This window comes from Mesoplodon mirus (genome assembly GCF_964341445.2).
Source record: "Mesoplodon mirus genome assembly, chromosome: 4".
NCBI lineage: Eukaryota > Metazoa > Chordata > Mammalia > Artiodactyla > Ziphiidae > Mesoplodon > Mesoplodon mirus.
Genome location: NC_138979.1, coordinates 49,992,509 through 50,014,527, shown reverse-complemented (window position 1 = coordinate 50,014,527; position 22,019 = coordinate 49,992,509). Strand labels below are relative to the sequence as shown.

Below are 22,019 nucleotides of genomic sequence, written 5' to 3'. Positions count from 1 at the left end.
GCAGCACTGGCAGTTAATAAATAGTGACCTTGACCTTGAATTTCCCCAAATCATCTAGGGGAGGACGTAAAAAGATTATCAGTTAGGAGTGGACTGTTTGGCAACCCCGTTTTCTGAAAAACACATGGAACCCCAGAATTCTGGCAAGGAACTCTAAGGAGTCCAAGAATTCTAAATTCAAACCTGGACTTCCAGGTTGCCTGAGGTATTTTTGTCAAGGTAGGAGGACAGAACATATTTTATTTAATGATTTGTTCGCTTGAGTTATAATATTTAGACATATGGTTTGTGGGCCTCCATTTGTGCTCTTGTCTTGGGGCCTACCACACCCCACGCCCCAGCCGGCTACCTTCTGGGAGAGAAGCCTTCACAGCCCACACAGCTCAGTGGTCCAGCTGAACCCACATGCTAAACGGCCTCGCATCTGTCCTACTCTTCAAACTGCCCTATTTTAGCTCCTAAGAGCGGTTAGTGGTTAGATCATACAGGCCATTGAGTTAAGGATTCATCCTTATGGCCACATGTTTTGGACAAACCCTGTATTAGTTTCCATGTCTGTGTTGCTTAGGGCATTAAGAATATACATTTTATCTAGTTCTAGGGACCATTACATCAATCTAACTGAGCCAGGAGCCTTGGAGACATGCCTGAAAAAGATGAGGTGGTCCATATTTGGATGACAACCTGATTTTCTTTTTACCAGGCAGCGCGTGCCGGCTGAGGAAGAAGAGAACAATATCAGGCACAGCAGGGCCCAGAAGGCAACTTGGGGGGAAAAGGGGATGAAGCAACTGACTGCTAGGAGAGAGACTTTTTTTTGTTTTTTTGTTTTTGGCCGTGCCACAAGGCATGAGGGATCTTAGTTCCCCGACCAGGGATCGAACCCGTGCCCCCTGCAGTGGAAGCTTGGAGTCTTAACCACTGTCCCTAGGAGAGAGATTTTGAAGAAAGATTAGAGGTATATACAGGTATTTTTAGGGAAATTTTCTATATGTTCTGAGGAGCTTGCCTAACTTTCCGTAAGAAAAGTCAGTGAACTCTCCATTATTTGAGACTGTTTAGGAATTTGGATTTGTTTCTTTGTTTTGGAGAAGGGTGACCGAGGGAGGGGACCCAGTGCCGAGTCTGGCCTGAAGATGATCTTGGAGTGACAACAGGAGCTACAAAGGGCCCATTCGGGTTAACTAAGTAAAAGTTTCTCTTTCCCCAGAGCTGACTGTGTGAAGGCTTTAAAGGACCTATGTGACGACGATATAGCTGAGACTGGACCCGGGGCGGTGGCCACAGGCTCATTCGGGGCTTCCTGGAAGACGAACTAAGAGAGGGATAAGCAGTGTGTGTGTTTGGCCCTGGTCCACCACACTCTCTGCTTTTAAGTATATGCTTTGGTTGTTTTCTTTTCTGTTTTCACTATAAAAGTGAAAATGAAAATGCTCCTGAAATAAAATGTGGGAAATATATAAAAAGTTAAAGGAAAAGAAAATCATCCATGGTCCTGCCATCTGAATCCCATCAATGTAAACATTTGTTATATTTCCTTCAAGGCTTTATTTTTTGTTCCTTGTATAGGTGGTGTGTGTGTGTGTGTGACAGAGAGAGAGAGGGAGGAAGGGGGAGAGGGGGAGGGAGAGAGAGAGAGAGAGAGGGAGAGAGAAAGAGAGAGATCGAGAGAGATTGATTTTAACATAATTGGATCCAGTTCCCTAAAGCACTGTTTTCAAGGCAACTGGATTAATGTGATTTTAAAGTACTAAAATGAGTCATTTTAGGATTACTGAGCAACTTCATGAGGTTTGGTGTAAACAAAGTTGATTTTCCTTTATCCCGTCATCAGGAATTATCTACTCTAATCTTCAGCTGCTCTTCCATGGTCCATGTTCAGTGGAAAGGATAGCAAGATACAAACAAAGAGATGTAAAGGTAAGAAATACAACTAAGGCACATGTTATTATGACTTCGACACTTAAATTATTATACAAACCTGAGTCCCTTAATCACAAGAGACCTATTTATGATTAAGGATAAAGAGGTTAAGAATCATGTTTAATCATTTGAATTTTCTGCTAAGTCTTGCCATAAAATGGATTGGGATTCAATTTTTGTGGCACAAGTAACTTCATATTTACTTGGTGACTTTTCTCAAAGATGAGCAGTGGATGAGATCTGACAGATCTGAGGATGGAATATCAACAGTATATAAGAAGCATTGTAAGTTGCATTTTCCATTGAGCAAAGACTGGGAATCCAAATTCATTTTGCCACAGTTCCAAAGAGACAAAAATGGACTCTCAGCTCATTATTTTCTCAATGAGTTTGAGAAAATGTCCTGGGGAGAAACACTTCCAGTCAACTCTATAAGCTTTCATACCCCTAGGCTTTTGCTTATGCAGATCCTAAAACCAAGAAGATCCTATGCTAATTCACCATCTTTCTAAATCAATATTTAAGGGCAGCCAGCCCAAATGTCACCAAATATAGAGGAAGCCCTTCTATATTTTCAAAGTATTTGTTTGCACGATCCCTATTTAGCCTTTGTATTATTCTGCCATATGGAACAATGTATTTTGCTTGATAATATTTTAAAACGTTCCCGAGTAACATGTTTACAGCGGTTCAAAAATCAAGCAATATAAGCCAGCATTAAAAGGTCCAGAAATAATAAATGTTAGCAAGGGTGTGAAGGAAAGGGAACCCTCTTACACTGTCAGTGGGAATGTAAATTGGTGCAGCCATTATGGAAAACAGTATGGAGATTCCTCAAAAAACTAAAGATAGAGTTGCCATATGATCCAGCAATCCCACTCCTGGGCATATATCCAGGCAAAACTATAATTCAAAAAGACACATGCACCCCTATGTTCATAGCAGCACTATTTACAACAGCCAAGATATGGAAACAACCTAAATGTCCATTGACAGATGAATGAATAAAGAAGATATGATATATATATATATATATATATATGTATGTATCTCCACACCCATGCGTACACACAATGGAATATTACTCAGCCATAAAAATGAATGAAATAATGCCATTTGCAGCAACATGGATGGACCTAGAGATTATCATGCTAAGCGAAGTAAGTCAGAATGAGAAACACAAATACCATATGATATCACATATGTGTGGAATCTAAAATAGGACACAAATGAACATATCTATGAAAAAGAAAGAGACTCACAGACATAGAGAACAAACTTGTGGTTGCCAAGGGCAGGGGTGGAGGAGGGAAGCATTGGGAGTTTGCGATTAGCAGATGCAAACTAGTATATATAGGATGGATAAACGGCAAGTTCCTACTGTATAGCACAGGGAACTATATTCAATATCCTGTGATAAACCATAATGAAAAAGAAGATGAAAAAGATTGTATATATGTATAACTGAGTCATTTTGCTGTACAGCAGAAATTAACACAACATTGTAAATCAACTATACTTCAATAAAATGTTTTAAAAATAAAAATAAAATAAAAAACAAAATGTACCCCTCCCCAAAAGAAACAAACAAATCAAGCAATATAAATCGTATCCAGCATAGTCTTTTCCCTGCCCCTGCTCCCACATATTACAAACACTTCTGTAAGTTTCTCATGCCTTTTCCACAGTTTCTTCATGCAAACATAAACACAAACCTATTATTTCCCCATCCCTGTTTTCTTACACAAAAGGTAGCTTGATATACATATGATTCTTGATATACATACTATTCTGTACTTTGCTCTTTTCATTGTAACTTATCAGTGCATCTTGGAAATCATTCCATATCAGTTCAGGGAGAAATTCCTCATCCCGTTTTAAAAGTCTTTTAAAAATTTAAAAAACCTATTATATGTTGTCTCCTAATATATTTCACCAGTTCCACAAATGATGGTCATTTGGGTTGTTTCCAATCTTTTGCTACACCAATGATGCTTTGTAGACATATGTTAATTTGCATTGGGTATGTACATCTTTGTATAAATTCCCAAAAGCAGAATGGCTGGGTCAGAGACTGGACAATTTTGTAATGTTGCTAGATAGTGCCAAGTTGCTCTCCATAGGGTTTCTAACTGTTTATACTCTCATCAGAAACATAGAAGAGGGCTTCCTTGGTGGCGCAGTGGTTGAGAGTCCGCCTGCCGATGCAGGGGACATGGGTTCGTGCCCCGGTCCGGGAAGATCCCACATGCCGTGGAGCGGCTGGGCCCGTGAGCCATGGCTGCTGACCCTGCACGTCCGGAGCCTGTGCTCCGCAACGGGAGAGGCCACAACAGTGAGAGGCCCGAGAACCGCAAAAAAAAAAAAAAAAAAAAAAAAAAAAAAAAAAATATATATATATATATATATATATATATATATATATATATATATGAAACCTGTCTCCCCACAGCCGTGCCAACAGAGAGGGAAGGTTTAGGAAAGAATGGTTTGGTATCAAAAGCAACAAGAGGACAATTAGATGAAGACCGCAAAGGCACAGATAATGTCAGACCCGACATCTCCCCTGAGGTTCAACCAGTCTCTCTCAGAGATACCTAGAGATCTCCCCCAGAGATCTCTCCCAGAGATCTCTGTTAGCTCCAACTGAACACGTCTAACTTGGAATTCACTGACACTGGAGCCTCCTCTCTACTACCAATGGAATCACCATTTTCTGGAGCCTCAGTTTCTACCAATGGAATCACTATTTTCTCACATTTAAAATCTTGTAGGAGAGAGTGTGGGTGAGTAGACTTTCACTTTTTATTTTACAAACTCTGAATTCATATGCTTTATTTTATAATATGAAGTATATATTTCTTTTGTAATTTAAAACCAATGATCATGTACTGCAAAAAAATTGGGAGCCTGGTTATTTTTCTTTTGGTTTTTATTTATCTATTCAACCACGTTTTATTCTGTTAGCTGCTTTTTTTTCCCCCTTTTTTTCTGCCAGGTGCTTTTAGTTTAAATAACTTAGCCTTATAAGGAAATTAATCAAGAAAAAACCATTACTTCTACTTTATAAATTATTCCTAAGCATCCCCTTCCCTGGCACCACTCTCATACACACTCCCAGTTTTTAAACTGAAAAGAAATTAAGAAAGAACTCCTAATGAAATGTTTAAGTAATAGTTATTAGAGCTGGGATACTATTTTAGGGCAAATTTGTATAGTTAGAATTTATGATAGCTGCATGGTATTTTTATGTGCTATAATATGCTTTTCAATCCACTGAGGTCCTTTCTATAACAAAAGTGCACATTTATATCCATTTTATACCATTTGGAGCAAAACTGTACTAAAATTACAGAAGCTTTATAATGGTCATAGCTGCTTTTAGAATCACATTCTCGGTCAAATATATAATTCATTTGTTACCAATATCTTACTGAAGCGTCCTTTTATGGGAAACTATCATCAACTTTATCACATTTGGCTTTATTTTGGGATTTCCAGGAATTTAATAGAGTAAAAGGGAAAGGCCATCTCCTGGTGCCCTTGACCTTTGTCTATTCACTTTTGCACAAATAAGGACACTGTACATTAATGTACCTGACCCATCTTTCCTATATGGCACCAGGCAATAAGCCAGGTAACAAAGGAATATTTTGATGGATCTCACGTGGTTGCTTCCTTCAGGCTCAGCTCACAGATCAGTTCCTTCTGTGCCAACATCTTTCTCAGTCTCACAGCATTTATTCAATTATGTTCGTACTAAGTTGCATTTAGCCTTGTTGCTTTATCAAAATTAGTGAAATATGGGGAAAATATCAATGCAAGCACCAGTCAACAGAAGTATAGTTCTCATAAACTTAGAACAATTGAGACACAGAAGGAAATCATTAGCTGGTGAATCTTTATCCTCAATAATGACGACTCATACTGAGAACTCTCTATGCCTTAGTCACTATTCTAATCACTTCACATGACTTAATTGAAATAAATGGTGGAGGTGTCATTACTTCTGTTTTTACAGGTAAAGAAAACTATTCCTGATCCATAGGGAGGTAAACAGCCTGACCCAAATTGGAAAGCTGCCTTTGGGCTTTAACTGGTCAACTCTGCTCAGCTGGGGTGGAGAGCTCAAATTTAAAGAACATCTACCAAATTTTGGAATTACAGCTTAAGACTATATCTAAGAGACAAGGCACAACTAGGAATTTTAGACTGTGTTTTAGCTCTCTGGAAATAGAACTCTCTCCTTAAAAAACACAAATCTGTTTTTGAATTTGATGTATCTAACGTGGTGTGTATTTTGGGGAGTATGTTGTGTATTGAAGTAGGAAGCCCTTGTGTTGTTGTGTATGGTTTTTTTTTTTTTTTTTTTGGCCGTGCCATGCGACTTGCAGTATCTTAGTTCTCCGCCCAGGGATCGAACTTGTGCCCCCTGAGGTGGAAGCACAGAGTCCTAACCACTGGACCAGGAGGGAATTCCCATTGTTGTGTATGTTTTTGATGTACATGGAAAGATGTGAATCCCAGGGGGACAGGGCACTTGTCTTACAGTTCTCCAGCACCTACAACAATGCTCAGCAAATGTTTGCTATGGTGGTGAGTGAAAAGAGTAGTGGTTTGGAAACCATGCTGCAACATGCAGACATCCACGCCAAGAAGCACTCTATTCAAAGTAAATCCCCCTGTTGATAATGGGGGAGGCTATGCATGGTGGGGGCAGGTGTATGGGAAGTCTGTACTTTCCCCTCAATTTTGCTGTGACCCTAAAACCACTCTAAAAGATAAAGTCTATTAAGAAAAACAAATCCCCCCAAGTTGTAACAATATCTTGAAAAATGTCATCTTAAACACACACACATCTATGTGTATATACAAATAGTTATAAGCATGCATAAACACACATTTCTAAGTGCATGATAATAAATGCAAAACATATGTCACATCTTAAGTATATAAATACATTTATAGGTGTATGACAATAAAGTTGAAATGATGATGATTGTTGCAAAACCTATGCAATTTTTTCTGTTGAAGAGGTGAATGAAACTTCCCTCCTGGCCTCACCAAGAAAACTGTGTATAAATTAAAGTAGCAGACAGTCGCCGTTGGCAAATGGCTGCGTACCCCTAAGTTGGAGTATCCCCTCCTCAGAGACTGTCCCCATTTACCATCTTTTGTTAATAGTGCAGTAGCTCTAGAACACTACCCTTGTGACAACATTTGCTTGCAATGTGACTATACAGATACCTTGTTCAAGCAGAGCCTTACATAGGCTTTCCAGTGACCTATGACCTGGTGGCATGGTTTGAAAGGTTGAGCTGGTTGAGTCAGACTCTCTCTCTCTTTGTTTCCCTCCCTTTCTTTCTCTGGGACTTGAATCCAGAGACTAAGGGGGAAGTTTCCAGTAAGTTGTGGGCAGCACAGCTAAAAGGTGGTTTGGGGGCCTGAGTCAGGATCACGACGAACTAAAGACACTTTGCAAGCTGAAATTATGGAAGGAGGAGCAACTATGAGTAAGTGAGAGAAGCTTGAAGAGACAGAGAAGAACATCCATCCTTGCAGAGAAGCCAGAAAAGGACAGAGAGCATATATAGCCCTATCTTCCTTTGTGTTTTTTTTTTTTTTTTCCTGCGGTACGCGGGCCTCTCACTGTTGTGGCCTCTCGCGTTGCAGAGCACAGGCTCTGGACGCGCAGGCCCACCAGCCATGGCTCATGGGCCCAGCCACTCCGCGGCATGTGGGATCCTCCTGGACCGGGGCACGAACTCGTGTTCCCTGCATCGGCAGGCAGACTCTCAACCACTGCGCCACCAGGGAAGCCCTGTGTTGTTTTTTTTTGCTGGGCTCTGGGGCATACATTCCTTTAAAATATTTTTCTCACAAAACAACCCATGTGCGTTTTTTTTCTTTCTTTTTTTTTCTCCTTGTTACTAAAGAAGACTAGACTGGAATAGCAGGAGAAAAAAAGTCTCTAACAATGGAGGATATAAAATTTAAAGAAAAAATAGTATAACTGTACAAGTACAGCAGTCCAGGGCCATAAAGTATAGTGGCAAACGGTGGTTCCATTCAATAGTCCCCAAGGACCTCAGTTCAGTATAACCCTGTGCGATAATTGATATTTATAGTGATGACCTTGAGTCTTCAAGCACAGGCTGCTTGATGTTCAGCATATTTTCAAAAGGCAATGAAGCATGTAGAAAAATTTTCCTCCAAGTTAAAAAAAAAGTTTCAGTGCTTAAACAAGGGAAGGCTCACACAGTTATGTGTTATTTTTTTAGTTTGTTAAATGTTTATATTTATTCATACATGCCTTGCCTTGTTCCAGCAAAAATTAAAGATGACTTAAAAGAATACACAAAATCCAATAAGACAGCATAAGTTGACAGTAGGGGGAAGAAGAAAGAAAACCAGGCTGTGGTCACATTATTGATTCAGGAGATTCAGTTATCAGCAAAGCTCCCTTCTGTAGATCACCTCACTCCTTGATAGATCATGGGACACCATAACTAGTATTACTCATTATTTAATCTCTTTTTTTTTTTTTTGCGGCACGCGGGCCTCTCACTGTTGTGGCCTCTCCCGTTGCGGAGCACAGGCTCCGGACGCGCAGGCTCAGCAGCCATGGCTCACGGCACTAGCCGCTCCGCGGCATGTGGGATCTTCCCAGACCGGGGCACGAAGCTGTGTCACCTGCATCGGCAGGCGGACTCTCAACCACTGCGCCACCAGGGAAGCCCTATTTAATCATTTTTAGATCTGGAGAAAGGTCAGGGCTTATCTTCTGAATGTAAAAATCAAATTGACACTGGAAGAAAGAAAGAAAAGAAAAGATTGGCTTGTATCAGAGAAAATATAATCATAAATTTATATAAACGTGCACTTAGTAAGCTGTCAATCTAAACATATGTTTAAGTAATTCCTGTTCTTTTATTTTGGTAAAATAATTGTGATAGCAAAAAAGTTATATTAATCAGAAGTAGCATCAGGGACTTCCCTGGTGGTGCAGTGGTTAAGAATCCGCCTGCCAACGCAGGGGACACGGGTTCGAGCCCTGGTCCGGGAAGATCCCCCATGCCGTGGAGCAACTGGGCCCGTGCGCCACAGCTACTGAGCCTGTGCTCTAGACCCTGCGAGCTACAACTACTGAGTCCACATGCCACAGCTAAGGGAGCCCGCGCGCCTAAAGCCCACGCTCCGCAACAAGAGAAGCTGCCGCAACTAGAGAAAGCCTGTGCACAGCAACAAAGACCCAACGCAGCCAAAAAGAAAAAGACAGGGCTTCCCTGGTGGCGCAATGGTTGAGAGTCCGCCTGCCAATGCAGGCCATGCGGGTTCGTGCCCCGGGCCGGGAAGATCCCACATACCGCGGAGCGGCTGGGCCCGTGAGCCATGGCCGCCGAGCCTGCGCGTCTGGAGCCTGTGCTCCGCAACGGGAGAGGCCACAACAGTGAGAGGCCCATGTACCGCAAAAAAATATAAATAAATAAATAAATTTATATAAAAAAGTAACATCATATCACATTATCCCACTGTTGAAATTCTCTGCAATATCCTTTTCACAAATCAATATTAACATATTAGAAGAACAAAGAATGTTTGAAGTTGACTTAAACTCTCTATACAAATGTAATTCATAAAAAGGCAAGAATTTTTTTAGAAAACAAACTCATGGTTACCAGAGGGGAAAGGAAAGGAGGGATGAATTAGGAGTTTGGGATGAACAGATACACACTACTATACATAAAATAGATAAAGAACAAGGACATACTGTATAGCACAGGGAATTATATTCAGGATCTTATCATACCTATAATGGAAAAGGATCTGAAAAAGAATATAAATAAATAAATAAATATCTATCTATCTATCTATCTATCTATCTATCTATCTATATAACTGAATCACTTTGCCGTACACCAGAAACTAACACAACATTGTAAATCAACTATACACCAATTTTTAAAAAAATTAAATAAATAGCAAGAATTTTTCCAGGATCCTGGTTTGGACAGGCTTCTAAGGTGTGCTCCCATTCATACTGGGCCTGCATAAGGGGAAATTTTTTCTAATGGGCATTCCTACTACAGAGTCACTGCTTAGAGGGTAAAAATTTGGGCTTCAGAGTCAGACAAATATATAGATTTGATGCATGGTAGCTGAGTGATATCTTGGGCAAGTTACTTCAAACTCTCTCAACTTAGTTTCTTAACTGCAAACAAAGTTAATAGGGTTGTATGGAAGATGGAATAAGATATTACACAGTTAGAACTTAGCTCAGTATCTGATACCTACTGAACCTAATAAATGATGCCTGTTATGGTAGAAACAGTGATTACCCAGGACATCTCACATTGATGTGATGCAAGCCTCTCTTTCATTAGTGTCTTGTTAAAGATTTCTGCCCTCATTTTTCCATTAACAAATTTTTCTTTAATTGTACTGTGGTGAACGCATTCTGATGTTCTTTCATGGTACTGACGTGGAAACTCGTTTCATTGCCCTATATTATCTTCTTACTAATTATTTTCCAAAATACATGAGCAGTGATTTTTTTTTTCACTGATGGATTCATATGGGGATTTGAGCTTTGTATTCATCTTGATTTTTTCTTTCATTCCTTTTCATTCCGCCCCAGATAAAACGCAGTTAATCATGCCAACTTCTGTATAAAGTCTCATCTGACTAGCTCCATCATGTGTCTAGAATGAGTTTTACAATTTTGAAAGTTGCTTTCCCTTCATTGCTACTCTGATCTTGAGATCATAAGAATAAATATCTGGTAAGATATTGAGTCCTCTGAAAAATAGGTGAAGTCAAGAAAATTGGAAAAACTTTCATTTTAAAAAGTGAGGAATTTTTTAGGGGGTGCAACTTGGCAAAAAATCTATGGTGACCATGGTTTATCATTCAAACTAGGCCTGTTGGGAATGCAAGAGGGGTGCACTTTATGATTTCATTGAGATAAAGGCATAAACCGGGCTCCCCCAAGTAAACCAGGGTGTATGGTCACCCCAGCCAAAACTGACAAGGTACCTTCCGAAGATGGGGATGGAGCAGGGGAGGGTTTGAAGGGATTCTTCATGAAATTATAGGCTCTTCCACGTCATCACACACTGTATTCTATGCTCAAACTGTGAATTAGTGGGTTTTGCTTTGAGAATCCAAGAACTTCTGTGCTTTTAGTATCAGACTCAGTTCTAATCCCTATGACTCAAGAAAAACACAATAATAGAGACAAAGATCCAGAGAGGCATAACTAATATGATCAAGAGCTGTGGATCCTAATGTTCTGGCAGTTACCGAATCTTTGAGGATTTGATGAAAGCTATTAACTCTCCCTGAAGAAAAGGGCACACACAAACAGCCTCCAGGAGTTGGCATGCAATTCAGAGGGCCAAGGACCATCTGATCTCACCCAGGGATCTAGGTCTGAATCCCTAATCAGAAGGGAAAGGAAAAAGGAACCAAAATTTGTTGACCATCTTTGCACACATTTCGTTTCAGACTTACATCAATCTATTTTATAGATAAGGGCGCTGAAACTCAGAGAAATATCAATCTATTTTATAGATAAGGGCACTGAAACTCAGAGAAATTAAGACATTACAGCCAGTTAAGTGGAAAATCCAGACTACAAATTCAGGTTTATGTGCATGAAATCTCATATTCTAAGTACTGCTTAGGCGTAGGCATTAATTTATATTTATATTTAATCTGGAAAGGAATTATATTACAAAATCATGAAAAATGAACACAAGCAGACATCTTCATCAAAGTCCCACCTACTAGAGCTGGGAACACTTCTGGAAACTGGAAAGACATTATTAGGGCAAATAAAAGTAAGCACTTAAAAAAAAATCTCAAATGCTAATACAACTGACAGATAGTGTCAAGGTAGTTTTAGATAAATCCAAGACTGATAGGTTGGTGATGGATTGTTAAGAGATTTTCAGTGTTGCATATCCTTAGGTTAACCTTGGGGAAAACAGCTACATCTTTGCTTGTATCCCTCAAAGCCCATCTCAGTCTGATTACTAATCAAGGTTGCACGGACAGGATGGTGGTTGAAGCAATGTGTCAATTCCAACCTAAGTAGTGTTTTTTTGTGTAACTGGTAAGCTCAGATTTCCCTTTTGTTCATTAGTTGTTTTTCTTTCCCGGTGATCCTAGTTCCTCCACCAGGGATTGAACCTGGCGCCTGCAGTGAAAGTGCTAAGTCCTAACCATTGGACCGTCAGGGAATTCCCTGTTCCACTAGTTCTTAAAATGCCTGATTGCAGTTTGAAGCTGACACACCTCTGAGACATGGAACCAGATTTACCTGAGAATAATGTATCACATCTGAATGTATTTAGCCAATGATCACGCCTGTGTGGACCTAGTTCATAATGAGTGTTCAACAGATGTCTCATGGTTTCCTGTCCAGTCTGTGCTACAGAATGCTACCAGATGAATTACCTAACCTATAGCTCCAAATATGGCAGTTCCTTGCACAAAATTACTGTTACTTCTTATTGTATTTGTATCTTTCCTGTAATTATTTATTATTTTAAAATCTATCTTTTGTTTCCCTCCTTCTAAAATTGTAAGCTTGGTGAAGGCAGAGACCACTGTATTCACAGTGGCCATGATGACCTATGGTAGGCATTCAATTACATTTATTTGCCTAACTGTGTGGATGATTACTACGAGAATTTGGTCAGCATGTTTTTAAAAAAAAAAATTTGGTCAACATGATTTTCTTTCAGTTTTTAAGATGGAGATATAATTCACATACTATAAGATACACCCTTTTAAAATGTACAGTTCAATGGTTTTAGTATATTCACAAAGTTGTGCAACCATCACCACCATCTAATTCCAGAATATTTTCACCAATAAGAAAACACACCTATTAGCAACTACTCCCATCCTCCCCTCCCCCAGCCCTTGGCAATCAATAAGTTACCAATTTCTGTCTCTATGGATGTCCCCATTCTCTATTTTCATATAAATGGAATCATATAATATGGGATCTTTTTTTCTGGATTCTTTCACTTAATATTTTCAAGGTTCATGTTGTAGCATGTGTTAGTACTTCCTTCCTTTTTAAAGGCTGAATAATATTCCATTCTATGGATACACTACATTTTGTTTACCCACTCTAGACAAGAGGATTTTTAACATCCATTCCAACTCCAGGATCCTTTATTCACGTGAAGGGCTACCACCAAAGTTCATAAAGTAAATCACAATAAATCATTATGCTTCATAGTTTTTCTGTGCCCTGAAGCTTTCAAGTCTTACCTACCACAGATCCAGAGAGGACCATCCTGTTATAACCAAGTTTACTTCCTGAACCCTGAAAACAATAATATCAGACCCTCTACCTTTATTTCAGAATTCTGCTCCCCCCGCCGCCCCCCCCGCAATCTTCTCCTCACTGCCCACCTGATTTCTTGATTGTAATGCTAATTGCTCTCAACAGATTTGTGTTGACTGAGATTGGATGGCGCATTCTTCCCACGCCTCTCTCCCCTGTCCTTGGCCTCCCTGCACGTGCAACTTCTTCACCATCAAAATTCCCCTTTCCCGCCTCCCCCTCAAAAAGCCTTCCTTTGTTTTCCAGGAAATTCAGGTAAAAGAAAGGGTGGGGGAAACGATATTTTTGACTTTCCTCACAATCCAGACGTTGGAAAGAAAAAGGATTTCCTTTGGGCTGCTGCCACGACTCTGATCTTTTCTGCTGATAAAATATTTCCTTCTTAAAAAAAAAGTTATGGGAAAAATCATACCACTTCAGCTACACTTACTCTAACTTTCGCGTTTAAAAGAAAAAAAAAATTGGAAGTTTACCTCTCTTTCACAGAGTGGTTTTCTTCTTACCAGTTCAAGTCATGCCACCGGGAGCTAGCTGGGTCAGCAGCCCTCTTCGGAGGCTGGCGTGGCGGAGGACTACAGGATCCAGAGGGCTTTGGAAACTCCAGCAGCTCCAAGCTTGTTGGCTACTACGGTTTCCCTGAGGAGTGACGCTATGAAAACAAACCCTGATTGGTCAGGCCTGAGCTGAATTCTCCATTTATGGACAGATTGCCCTGCCCGAGCTGAGGCTCAGCCAGAGGAGTACGGAGAAGGTGGCCGAAGGAAGAGGAGCGAGGCAGGGCAGCTAGTCAGACGCGCGGAGAGCACTGCACTCACCTAGGCAGGCGGCGAGCGCCCGGTCCGGGTGGACCCCTGCCCTCCGCAATATGCGCCCCGCCTGCTAAGCCGCCTCCTGCTCGCCCTCACCTACCGCCGCCGATCCCGCCTGGATGGAGTCCCCCCAGGGTTCCCATTGGTTCCTGTGAGTGCTTGGGTGTCGAGAGCCTGTTTTTGGCGAAGGGAACCAACTTTTGAAGTTCGCCCAGGAGACTGCGTTCCAGCCCCAGCTCCCCGGCAGCCGGACCCGGCAGAGGCGCGTCCGCGGCGCGAGTCACCATGGTGAGTTGGCCGCGCGGCGTCCTGGGACGCCTGACCCAGGGATGGGGCGGGAAGCCCGGGCGCGGGGCACCCACCTTGGGCGCGCTGCCGAGGCCAGGGGTGGAGAAGCTGGACGCGGGAGTCGGCACGTCGCGAGCCCTTATTTCCTGCAGCTTTCGCTCAACCGGGGCTGGGGGAGACGGAGTGAGGGGCCAAGGAAAACTTTCTTTCAAGTCACTTCGGCGTCGCCAAACTTTTCGTGGCCGGGGTGGCTATGGCTGCCAGCTGTCGGAAGCCGGAGCGCGGGGAGATCCGCGTTCAGGGGCACGGCCCACCGGGGGGGTATCAATTCCCTCCCGCTGGGAAGGTGGGAGCGGCCGCCTGCGCCCCTCAGTGCGCGCGCTCCCCGCCCGCTGCACCGGCGCCGCGGACCGCTGCTCCTCCTCCGGCCGCCCGGCAGCGCCGCAGCTGTCCCGCTGGCATCCGCGCGCCGGCGGGGGTGGCGCGGCCGCACAAAGGCAGCGGGGCGCCAGGTAGGGCGAGCACCTGGCGGTGGACTGGAGGCTGCGGCCGAGGGTGTCGCGGGGCTGCCGGGAGCCAGGCCGGCCTGGGCTCCGCTGGGCGCCGGCCCGGAGGGTCTTTGCACCAAAAAGGCCGAGTAAACACCACCCTCCTCCACTTCCCCCAAGTGCGAGGTGGCTGGCACTTTTCGGGTGTACAGCGAACGGTACGCATGGGAGGAAGTCGAGTGTTTTGTTCTTTTTCCTTTGGCACTTTGGGTATTGATGGAAGTGTCTGGCTCTCTCTCTGACTCGTTTCTGACTTTTCCTCCACCCCGACCTCCCGGCCTCGGCTACCCCGCCCCCAATAACCTTAGCCGCATCCCTTGGGCTTTGGGGAGGTGTACTTTTCTTTCCTAAGCACAAAAGCAAGGGCTCTATTTTGAAGAGATTGGCAGTCTATCAGAGGGGGGAAAAATTCTACTACAAGGCTTCATAGTTTCCACACTTGGTTCTTTTCAAATAATCCGGCTTAGGTGGATGAACTGGTCCTCTTCTGATTGGTTTTTGTTGTTTTTTAGTGACTGTGAAAAGGGTGCTAAGTCATAGTGATAACCGGTACAGCACTAATTTAAAAATCTCTATCCTGCAGGAGCCTGAGGGAAATTAGGAAAGGCCCTTAGGAACCTACACACAAAACTCAAAAGCAGCCCTTGATCCAGTGCTGTGTTTATTCAAAAGAATGATTAAAAACAAACAAACCAAAATCTTTTTTAAAAGGGCATCCTTGACCAAAGCTTTTTCTTTTCACCTAGTCCAACGTTATGTCACCCTTGTGTCTACCGAAGAGGACTCTTTATCTGTAAATAAAATTTCCCTTTCAGTTTTAGGGTTTAAGAAGTCAGTCCACCCCATATTTTTGGAACCCCTAAAGAGAACCATTTACTTACACTGTGTGTTTGGGTGGAGCTACGTAAATGGGGCCACTGCCTAACTGGCTACCTGAACTTAAGCAGTGTGAGTCTTAATACTTTATAATTGCTATAATTATTTTCCATGGTTCAATAATTCTAAAAGAAAAAAATGTGTTGTATGTCAAGAGCTTAAAAAATCTTGCTGAATTTAAGTAGTTGAGTGGTACCTTGAGAAAGTTAACTTTCCCTTAGTTCACTCATTTTTCATGCTGGAGAGACTAAAAAGTAGTGTAAGATGACTTTTCCGGGGACCTCAGAAACTGGATGCTCAATTCGGTCCATTGCTGTTGAAGTAGATGGTTTGTGAAGTGGGTGCAGAAGAGGCATGTTCTAAGGAAGAGCTGTTTCCAGAGTGTGTAGGGTGTCTATTGAAGGACAGGGGTATGACTTACCTATTGATGTTCCCTGCCAACAGCACAGATGGCCGTATTGTGGGCCTCCAGGAGACTATCAGTGCATCAGATACAGTTGCTGAGGCCCCGATTCCCTGACAGAAAAGTTGAAACAGCTGGCTGTCCTGAAATAGGAGCTGCGCCATCACTCCATCTACTGGATCTAGAGTAATTTGGCAAAAATTAAATGAATCATTTCTTCGCTGGCTTGAAAAATTAAGTCTGTGCATTGGATGTGTGAAGTTGCCTTAGAACAGAGCATCAGCAGCTTAAATAGTCAGAAATCTCAGTTATTATAGTATTTACTATTTATGTAAGATCCCCTTCCAGCCAAATGAGGCTTCATTTTGTGTTTCACATCTGTCTGAGTCTGCCCAGCTGCATCCCTCAGCTGCTTAGAACAGGAAGAGAAGGGGCAATGCCTCCAGTTGGTGTGGCTTAGTGTTAGCATGGAGAATATAACTCATCAGGCCCTTGGCACCTGTACTGTGGATTTCTCTGTCTCTTGCTCTCTGTGAGATATCTTAGGAAATCTGGTAGTAGATTAGGAAGGCTCTCCACCTGTACCAAAGGCCCTACCAAGGCTCACTCATTTGTGATTCATAAGGAAGATTGCTATTTTCTGACTCATGAACAAAGTGTATAGCTTACAGTTTACCTTATATTTCCTCCTGAAAACTCACTTTGGGACATTTTTCTCCATCTTTGGAGAACCAAGAATACTACCAGGCAATAGCAATTTGTTTCTTTTTTTTCTTAGACTTGAAGGACCAAAAAAAAAAAAAAAAAAGAAAAACACCAAAAAAAATCTCTGCATGTCTCTATAATTTAGTATACATTGGTTAGGAGGGTACAACAATCTCCTTTGACTTTAATCAATAATAATACCCATCTAAGGTTTCCTTTGTAGAATCTGGCTTTATCATCAGCCACAAAGGAAGTTCTACTTTTGTGGCCATGACCAGTTTGGACTGTCTAATGGACTGGAACCCATGTGTATAGCTCTGCTGTATACTTTGGAGCTAGAAACTATGATTCATAAGGCTTTTGTGACTGAGATATACTGACGTATTTGATTACATCTGAATTGACCATCACCTCAGAATATGTTCAAGATGTGTCCCCGTCTTCTTACTTGCATATTACTTGTGAGTAAATTGCAGATAGTACACATAAAAATACACAGGAATAGGCTTACGAACTTAGAAATCTGATGCAGCTGACTACAAGGTAGGTAAGTTCCTTTGGGTGAAGGCATGGCATGTATTTAGAAAGTCTGGAATCCATTTCAAACATGTTTTCTGCGAAGGTAACCTAGTCCATTCCCACTGATTAGTTTATCAGATTTCTAGTAGTAGTCTCCTGGCCAAAACAACACAACACAGAACCAAAACAGAAAGGAATGGGATGAAGTCCAGAAAAGTTTTGATAGAGGTAGAGGGTTAGGGCAAGAGTGGAATCCAGGGCATTGTCTTGGGACCACTGTGGGTGGGCCTGCCTAATAGGAAATGTTTGGCAGCCCAGGGCAAAGAGGGAAGCCCAGTGGGGCCATGGATGGAGGGGATGGAGAAGTAGAGGAAGCAGAGAGTTGCAGAAGCTGAAAGCCACTTCCTCCTCAGTTTTGCTGGGGATTTCAGCTTTGTTAGTGGTTGCAAACTCAAATGTCTACAGAGGCCAGGATACAATTTTTGATGGGGTGAGACTGGCCTCTGGAGAGTAAATATAGAACATGTGCCCGTCAAAAGAGCCATCATTACTTGACCTTAGGCTGTAATTACATTGACCATATTACCAAATTGTCTGCTTTTTCAGGAGAAGCTGAAAATCTAGATTTTTTTTATGCCAGAGCTGCCAATTTTTATAAGCGTGCTGATCATCGCTGAGAGGCCAAACAGGTCAGCTGTTTGCAGCCACCCTGCTGTAAATCTCAAAGTGGTGTCCTGGGAACCACTGTGCTTCCTTCCATTCACTCGCCGGCAGCAAGTCTAAACTTTAGCCACATACCCAGTAAGGACATTCGATTTTCACTGACACGTGCACACCTTCCCACTGTGTTTCCCTTAAGGAAGGGAGTTGCCTGCTGTTTCCAGCCCGTGGACTCTCTAAGCTATTAAACAGGGGCAGTATGCATCCAGCTGCTACCGTTTGGAGCAAGCTAAACACCTGTGCAGGTAGTGCTCTGAGTGGTGAGCCTGTAAATTGAACTTTTTCTTTTTTTTTAACATCTTTATTGGAGTATAAATGCTTTACAATGGTGTGTTAGTTTTCTGCTTGAACTTCTCTTTTTCTTAACCCTTTAACTCCCTCCAGTGAAAAGGTACTCCCCCTCTCCCCCAACCTCCATATTGCATGGTGGACCTCTTTCCCCTGGCATGTGGGCCTCTCACTGCTGCGGCCTCTCCCGCTGCGGAGCACAGGCTCCGGACGCGCAGGCTCAGAGGCCATGGTTCACGGGCCCAGCCGCTCCGCGGCATGTGGGATCCTCCCGGAACCGGGGCACGAACCCGCGTCCCCCGCATCGGCAGGCGGACTCTCAACCACTGCGCCACCAGGGAAGCCCGGTGGACCTCTTTTATTACTCTTTTCCCTGTTGCATCTCATGAATTTGAGGTCTGTTTCGGGGGTTCTCCTTGGGGCTAGATAATGAGCATTTTTGTAAACATGACTTGGAATACAACCTTTTTCCCCTGACTTAGTGTTAATGTTATGAGCTCATGTGAGACCTCTCTCTGATGAGGAGAGGACTGGGTCTCATTACTTGGTAAGAACTTGTGAAAGCTCTTTTCATCAGCTTCAAAAAAGCAGAAATATTTTGAAACCTCCATGCAAATGTAAAGCATCATTATGGATCATAGAGAAATTACGTACATTTGTAATTTTCCAAGTTTGAGTCATCTACTATTTTTTTTTAAACAAAGATGCAGCAACTTGTGTTTTTATCAGTATGTGATTAAAATGGGTTTCTCCGTGGTGAGATTTTAATATTTTAATTTTTTTTTACCATGCTGGGACTTAATATTTACAGAACAAATAAGGGGTTAAAGGTTAAATGCCAAAGGTATTAAAAATAAACAGCTTGGCCTTGTAAGCACATTCTGTAACAATGGTAAACAAATTGTGTTTTGAATTTCAACTTCAAAATTTATTTTGGCAGAGGTGAAAGGTTTGGGGGCATATTAGTGAAGTCTTTTTTTTAGATATCTTTATGACAACTTTACTTCAGAGAAGTAAAACTATAAGAGTCATCCCTAAAAATAGGGACAATGGCTTTGACACCATATATGCAGGTGAAGTCAGCCCTTCTTTCTGAATTGCCACCATGGGAACACTGTCATTAATGTTGTTCAGGGCACTTAGGAATGGTCATTTAAGAAAATTTTTTTACTTCCTTTATGACCTAAAATGCTAGTGTCCAGCGTGATCAGCCATCTTACCAGCCTTTGTATAAGATGCCTCTCAGCTGTTTCCAGAAGTTACATTCTGCCTCAAAGGGGGAAAAAAATTGGTCCTGAAGATGTGCAGCATAGGCCCTGGGGGCCAAAAAGGAGGTGGTTCTTCCAGGAATCAGTACTCTAAGAACTGCTCTGAAGGAGGCCACACTGTCTTAGGTGTTTTGAGTTCTGTTGTGTTTGTTAAAAATTCATTCATGGGACTTTGAAATCATACACTGCATTGTAGAAAGTAAAACATACACTACATTGTAGAAAGCCCAGAAGAGAATTTAAGAGTCTATCCTAAATCCTTTGGCTTGACTTCATAGAAAGATCTAGAGGGGTTAAATGGCTTCAAAAGTCTCAGAGCTAGGTTTTGACTGATCTGGTGCCAGAATCCAGGTTTTCTGATCCCAGTTTAATAAGGCTTTTCCCACCAAACCACGGTGGTGGATTAGAGTCTAGGCATGACCAGGTAGTTTTCTTTCTGGGGCCCTTCAAAAAAGCCTGCTTGGAGATGGACGGTTGTTAATTATTTCTGATGCATTACTGTATCAACTTTAAAAGATTATAAAAAATAAATTTAGAGGAATTCACTATAATACCACTACCCTAGTGCTAATTTTTTTCATGTCTTTGGGTTTCCTTCCAAACTATCCAAACGCACATCATTTTTATGTAGTTGTAATTATGGGGCTAATATACAATTTGTGTTCTGTATTTCCCCATGTATTTTGTAAACTCTTTTCCTTGGTAAATATATTTATCGTATTTTGGTGGTGGTATGATAATCCCATGTAGCCTGATTACCCAACTTGAGCCCTAACTGTATGGAGACCTGCCCTCCAGATGCACCAGTGACTATTCCTCCCTGCCCCCATTAGAACTGCCCTGGTCAGTGCTGGGCTGCTCAGCCTCCTGTCCTGCTGATACATGGAGCCCTCTCTTTGGTGTAAAGTCTGAAGGCAGGACTGGCTGGCTTGGTGTACACTCCACACTCCCCGGTCCTGACCTGAGGTGGGTACTGTGGATGTTCTCCCAGGATCATGATACTGGAACTCAAATGTGTGACACCAGTGGGTGCTCAGGCCTCTGACTGCAACTTGGCAACTATGAGTTCCCCTGTCAGAGGACCCAAGTGGTTGGAGACGAGGAGCTTTGAAGCCCAAAGTGGAGAAGGCACAGCAGTTGCAAAGGAGGTTAGCGTACATGCCTGATAGGTAGGAATTCTTACCAAATACGGTGGCACCTGCTAGGAAATCAAAGGTGAATTAAGTACTGCCTCTGCTTATGAGGTGCTCACAGACTAGGGAATAACAAAGGGTTTTCTTATAGGTGATTTCATCTCATTCTTGTACAAATGATGGTTTTGTCTGCCATTTTACAGGTAAGAAAACCAAAGTGCAGTGAGGGAAAGAATTGTTCAGGGCCATACAACTTGTATGTAATGAACCAGGTCTGCTAACTTTATTCTCTTTCAAAAGCAATTGAGTACATTATTTCTGAATTTGAAATTTCTGGGTCCAGATATCTGTATAATACTTCATTATTTTACATACTCCTGAGGGAAAGCAAGGTTGATTTTTTTTTTTTTAATCTATTTTAAAGTCTGGGTTTTTAATTTCCTTGTTCGGGGATGTTTGCATGTCACAACATTTGGGGACTAGATGATATCACACCGGGATCAAGCATAAAAGTAAAAGAAAGTAAGTAAAAGAAAGTCATGCTAGAAAGCTCTCTGATCTCAGTTAGTTTAAAAAGTAGAAAATAAGGGAAACAATATAACTACAAGAACTTTAGCCCTCAAGTCCTTATATACATGACAGAAAACAAACAAAAATTAGGATAGCGTATCATTAGTCTCTTAGTAATTTAATTGGTGTGACCAACTTTTGATGTTGACAGCAAGTTAGCACAATATTACTTGGTAACAGAATGATTTGGACAGTATCATTGTCTGATTCTAAAAAATTTTCAATAACAAAAAAATTATGGTTGTTTTTAGTGTCCCAATTAGATACAGACCTTTGTTACAGGAAATTTTGGATTTAAATGTAGAAGCATCTATTAAGCTACTTCATAGTATGATAAAGATGGCACCTCCAAGATTTGGGAATGCTCAAATGCAGAAATATGTCTGCAAAATGATGGTAGTTCTCCTTTCTCCCATCAGATTGTCAGAGATTCCTAATATTTGGGGGTGTCCCGAGGCCCTCTGAAGCTATTGACCTGTTTCCTGACAGTGTTTGTAATAACAAGAAAAACAAGAAAACCAAACAAAAAGACAGGAACAATCTAAATGTCCATTAGTAGAGAAATGCATAAACGTATGTGACTTATTGGTAGTAGGGAATCAAT

At 41.9% G+C, this 22,019-nt stretch overlaps 2 protein-coding genes and 1 pseudogene across 4 annotated transcripts in view; 1 reads left to right on the top strand and 2 right to left on the bottom strand.

Annotated features, from left to right (window-relative positions):
• Positions 1–13,822, bottom strand: part of FAM81A (family with sequence similarity 81 member A) — a 129,162-nt gene extending 115,340 nt beyond the window's left edge. The window contains exon 1 of one of the 2 annotated variants that reach the window (XM_082617105.1): positions 13,762–13,822. The gene's annotated coding sequence lies outside the window, so the exon portion shown is untranslated. The remainder of the gene's footprint in view (positions 1–13,761) is intronic. The other variant, XM_082617106.1, reaches the window with a different exon arrangement.
• Positions 1–13,866, bottom strand: part of LOC309801960 (vasculin-like protein 1) — a 43,047-nt pseudogene extending 29,181 nt beyond the window's left edge. The window contains exon 1 of the transcript XR_014296157.1: positions 13,792–13,866. The product of XR_014296157.1 is annotated as a vasculin-like protein 1 (transcript). The remainder of the gene's footprint in view (positions 1–13,791) is intronic.
• Positions 13,867–14,013: 147 nt separating this feature from the next.
• Positions 14,014–22,019, top strand: part of MYO1E (myosin IE) — a 206,799-nt gene continuing 198,793 nt past the window's right edge. The window contains exon 1 of the mRNA XM_082617102.1: positions 14,014–14,385. Coding sequence (XP_082473228.1) covers positions 14,383–14,385 — 3 coding nt within the window. The 5' untranslated portion in view covers positions 14,014–14,382. The remainder of the gene's footprint in view (positions 14,386–22,019) is intronic.